Source organism: Penaeus monodon, unplaced genomic scaffold (assembly GCF_015228065.2).
Source record: "Penaeus monodon isolate SGIC_2016 unplaced genomic scaffold, NSTDA_Pmon_1 PmonScaffold_18227, whole genome shotgun sequence".
In the NCBI taxonomy this organism is placed as follows: Eukaryota; Metazoa; Arthropoda; class Malacostraca; order Decapoda; family Penaeidae; genus Penaeus; species Penaeus monodon.
Window position 1 is genome coordinate 2,501 of NW_023647736.1, and position 4,607 is coordinate 7,107.

A 4,607-nucleotide genomic window follows, 5' to 3' on the forward strand; every position below is an offset into this window, starting at 1 on the left:
CTAGCAGAAAAGATCAGCAAGCTCCCTGTGTTTGACAGTATGTTTCATCTTAGTCAAGCAGTTATCCATAAAACATACAGTTTTATCATTCCAGTAAAGTTATTATTTTGCTTTTAAATTCCACATTTTTAGGATTTCCAGACTTAATCCATTTTCTCCATATCTGAATAGAACTGAAGAAGGGCCAAAAGGCAGAACCACCTACAATAGTGACGAAAATCCAGCCATCAGTAATAGCTGATGGAAAAGAAGCTCAGTTTTGTCTGCAAGGTCCAGGGTACTCCACGACCTACTATTACCTGGTTCAGACAGACTGCTATTATTAAGCCATCTGATGAGTTCCAGGTAAGATACTGTTAAAAACTTTTATATATTTTTCTTTTATACTTTAATGGAAGAAACTGTTATCTCATTGATGTTGCTGAATATATTAAGAGGAAAAAAGAAAAAAAAAGTTTGAAATTCTTATGATATATTCCAGGTGTTCTACTCTGATGACAACACCGCTACACTGGTCATAAAGGAAGTATTCCCTGAGGATGCTGGTATGTTCACCTGTGTGGCCAAAAATGAATTTGGCTACTCTTCTTGTATGCTGAGCTTGTTGTGGAAGGTCCTATCAGTGACCATGCAGTGAGTCCATGATGGCCTCTCGCCGTAGCCTGAGCAGAGAATCTTCTGTCTGTGATTACCTGGAGGGCATCCACCAACATTTGCAGATAAGCCAAAGGTCAAACAGTTGAGGAAGGAGCTCAACTTGAAATGGATGTCCGTCTTGTGGCCATCCCAGAACCTGAGATTACATGGAAGAAGATGGACAGGTAAAAGACAACTGATTTCTTACATATTGTATCAGTATGTTAGAGATTTTGTATGACTGAGCTACAGTGCAGTGCATAAATTGGCAACTACATTAATCAAAGCTCTAGTAGTATCAGTATTTTTAACAAAACAATTTTGCATTTAAAATTCTTAGTGTTAAAAGGGTGGTTATTATTGTTATGCATATTACATCAGCTAATATCAGAAACACTATTAAATTCCAGGTTATCAAGGATTCTCAGCACCTACGCATTGTGAAGCAGAAGGATGTTCATGCATATCGTTCTATCATTATCATCAAGGAGTGAAGAAAGAGGATGAAGGACAATACGAGGTCATTGTCAAGAACCGTGAAGGAGAAGCCAGGAATCAAATTACACTTAAGTTACTGTAAGTTTTTCATTTCATAATTACTGTAAATTCTCTTGATTTGATTCAATCTGTAGCTTAACATTTTCAAAAAGTAACTGATTTGTAAACTAGTCATTCAGTTGCAAATTTCAGCTGATATCAGCTAGGCTTATCCACCCAGTCTTGAATAAAATTTAACAAGCAGCGAATGTGACTACCAGCCAATTACTGAATTTCTTCCGGAATACATACATCTTCCAATATCACATTAATGCACATTACATGAATCATACATGTAACATAGGAAATCATTGTATCTCCTTAACTAGCCACCTTATTGGATCCATATCTGTTATAATCTTTGACACAGAATATTAGTCATTTCAGAATATCGTCTGCACTATATTATTCAACTACTTCAGGAGAAAGCTTTTCCCATATAGACATAAATTTGAAGTAAATGAAAATCTTGTTTGAAAAAAAATTACAAAAATTTTTCTAAGGCAAGATTTGGCCTGTGGGCTGTCACTGAATAACTACACACTTCGCTATTACATAGTTTTCGACTAATAATTATTTCCCCTTTTTCATTATATTTGATATTGTAATAACCCCTTTATTCTATATTTCAATTACAATTTTCTCCACAGCACCTCAGGCTCCTGCCTTCCAAGAGAAGTTTGGAGACCAGACTGTAGAGGCTGAGGGAACAATTCGACTTGTTGCAAAGATTCGTGGTGTCCCAGCACCTGATGTTACCTGGAGCAGGTGAGCCACAGTACTATAGAAACTCCATCCAAAGTAATTGACAGAATCACTCAGCAGTCAGACTTCATTTGGCAAAGAATTTATTTTCCAGAATCTAAATATCCTAGTTGAAACCTCCCCTGCACTTTTTTATTATTTTATTTCTGCTTGAAATGTTTATTTAATGATGGGTTTCCTTTTCTCAGTTTTGCCTGCTTGCCATTATTTAATTTACTTCCAATCACATAGTTATTTTTATTTTCTCTTTGTTTTATGCTACCCCTTCAAATATTATAAATGAGCTTTAAACCCAACCACAATAACTAAACAAGTGTGACCCTCCCTAAAATCACAATTAATACATCTAGTAAAGAAAAGATAAAAGATAAACCAACCTGCACCAGTTAACTTTGCTTTTGCCACGCCATTGACTCCAGGAATGGCAAAAAGCTCAAGTGGAGAAGAATGTAGTAATGACCTTCCAAGAGGAGCTGGCTGTGCTGGAGATACGTAATGTCACTCCTAAAGAAGATTCAGGCAAATACACATGCACAGCCACCAATAAGGTTGGCAAGGCCACACACTCAGCTAATATAACAGTGGGCATCGATGTTGTGTAAGTATTGCCATCTAACCTCATTAATTTTACCTTGAGATGGTAAGCAAGCTCACAATATTTTGCTTGCAAATGCCTTGTTTTTTATATAGCTTACTTTGATTTTTAGCTTCTTTTTCTTTTTATATCATCTACATTACCACTTATATTTTTGATAACATAAAAATATAGAATTTTAAAAATGAATTTTGTATTTTTATTTGTAGGTAATAATGTACTGATTACTGAGAATAACCAATTATTGATGTTTGCCTTAAGTTGTAAATCAAAAAATATATCCTAATATCAAATCATAACATAGACATAATTGTTACCAAACTTCAACAACTACAGTCATCAAAGGCAAATTCTTAAGCTACTATATTTCATGACATTTACTTACAGTACCTTCAAACGTGGTTTGGAGTCATGTGTTGTTGATGAGAACTCTGAGTTATACTGGAGTGCCGTACCTCTAAGGAAAACAGGTAAGACTACTAAAATATTCTGTTGCATTGTTTTTTTCTGAAATCATTAACACTTATCTAAGTGAAATAAATTATTAGAAACTGAGCTTAAACTGTGCAGATACATTTATCTCATTTATTACCTAGTGCCACTGTAATCTTGTAGGTGTTGGAAGGAAAATAACCTTTCCCATATTTTCAGTGCACTTGGTACAAGGGTAACACTGAACTCAAGAGCAGTAAGACCATGCACATTGAGCAAGAAGGTCTTACTCATCGTTTGGTCATCCAGTCAGCTACTATGGGTGATTCCGGCAAATACAGCTGCAAATTTGACAACCAGTCTACTTTCTGTAACCTTACTGTGAAAGGTATGAATACAACCTATAGTAGTTTCCTTTTTTTTCTCAATTTTCTATTTTTCTGACATTTCAAAAAATTATCATTTTGATAACTGAAGTGTTCACCAATTCCCATATCAGCATTATCACATATTTTCTTTATATGTCACTACATAGGTGTTGATGACTTTGTTGAGAGGATCCAAGATGTTGAGGTCCAGGAAAGAGAACAAGCCATCCTGCAGGTCGAAGTCAGCAGTGAGAAGGCCACTGTTACCTGGCACAAGGTTAGATATCCGTATATTTTCTGAAAGACTTCAAATTCATGAAAAAAGTACAAGTATTCTGTATGTGGTACATACCAGTTTAATATTCACTCAATTTTCAATTTTAACAGGATGGTGAGGAGATCACAAGCAAGACAAATCGCTTTAAACTGGTCAGTGAAAGCAAGAAGAGGAAGCTGATTCTTACAAGTGCCACCTTGGCTGATGAGGGTGAATACACTTGTGTCCTGGGTGACCAGGAATGTACTGCTGAGCTCACTGTACGAGAACTGCCTGCTGAAATTGTTAAAAAGATGAAGGACCAAGTGGTCTCAAAGGGCAACAGAGCCACCATGGAGGTACAAATAATTCAGTCTAATATAATGCTAACATGGAAATGACTAACATTATGATCATACATTGTAAATGGTGCCTTTATAATGAAACAACAGACATTAACATTAATATACACTTCATAGGTTGAACTTACAAAGGGTGATGCTGTCATTACCTGGTATAAGGATGGTCAGGAAATTCGCTTCTCTGATCATTACCAACTCTCCATTGATGGCAAGGTAAGAAGAAAATTACAATATAAGTTTATTAAACAGCTTGAATAGTATATAGCTTATAATGAAATAATGCTGTCATAACTGCAGACAAAAAAAAAGAAAAAAGACACCTCTTACAACACTGGCTAACCTAACTGTTAAATACTACAGATCCAGAGGCTAATGGTGTATAACTGTCAACTTGAAGACAGTGGAGTTTACCGTGCTGTTGTGGGCAAGAGTGAATGTTCTGCCTCACTTAAGGTCAGTAAGACAAATCATGAATGGTGCCTTGTAAAGCCCTTGTCATAGAGACAAGGGCTTTAAAATAATGTGAAAGATTAAAATTGAAGGTTTTTGTATTTTCCTAATTATTATTACTTGATAGGTTGAGCTGCAAGCAGAGGGAGACTTCTCTAAAAATTACCAGCACAGTTATAAAGATGTTAATACAAGTAGAGTATTCG

At 35.7% G+C, this 4,607-nt stretch overlaps 1 protein-coding gene and 1 long non-coding RNA gene across 2 annotated transcripts in view; both read left to right on the top strand.

Annotated features, from left to right (window-relative positions):
* The window catches only part of LOC119569714, a 703-nt gene extending 110 nt beyond the window's left edge, over positions 1 to 593 (top strand). The window contains exons 1-3 of the long non-coding RNA XR_005228306.1: positions 1 to 37; positions 172 to 345; positions 482 to 593. The exon at positions 1 to 37 is cut by the window's left edge and continues 110 nt beyond it. This is a non-coding gene — a long non-coding RNA (uncharacterized LOC119569714). The remainder of the gene's footprint in view (positions 38 to 171; positions 346 to 481) is intronic.
* A 2,582-nt stretch (positions 594 to 3,175) lies between these two features.
* LOC119569713 (titin-like) lies at positions 3,176 to 4,595 on the top strand (the record flags this gene model as incomplete). The annotated part of the gene is made up of 6 exons (XM_037917760.1): positions 3,176 to 3,353; positions 3,501 to 3,610; positions 3,721 to 3,948; positions 4,069 to 4,164; positions 4,312 to 4,404; positions 4,529 to 4,595. Coding segments are annotated over exons 1-6 (718 nt in total), but the record flags the coding sequence as incomplete, so codon positions are not given.
* Positions 4,596 to 4,607: the final 12 nt, after the last annotated feature.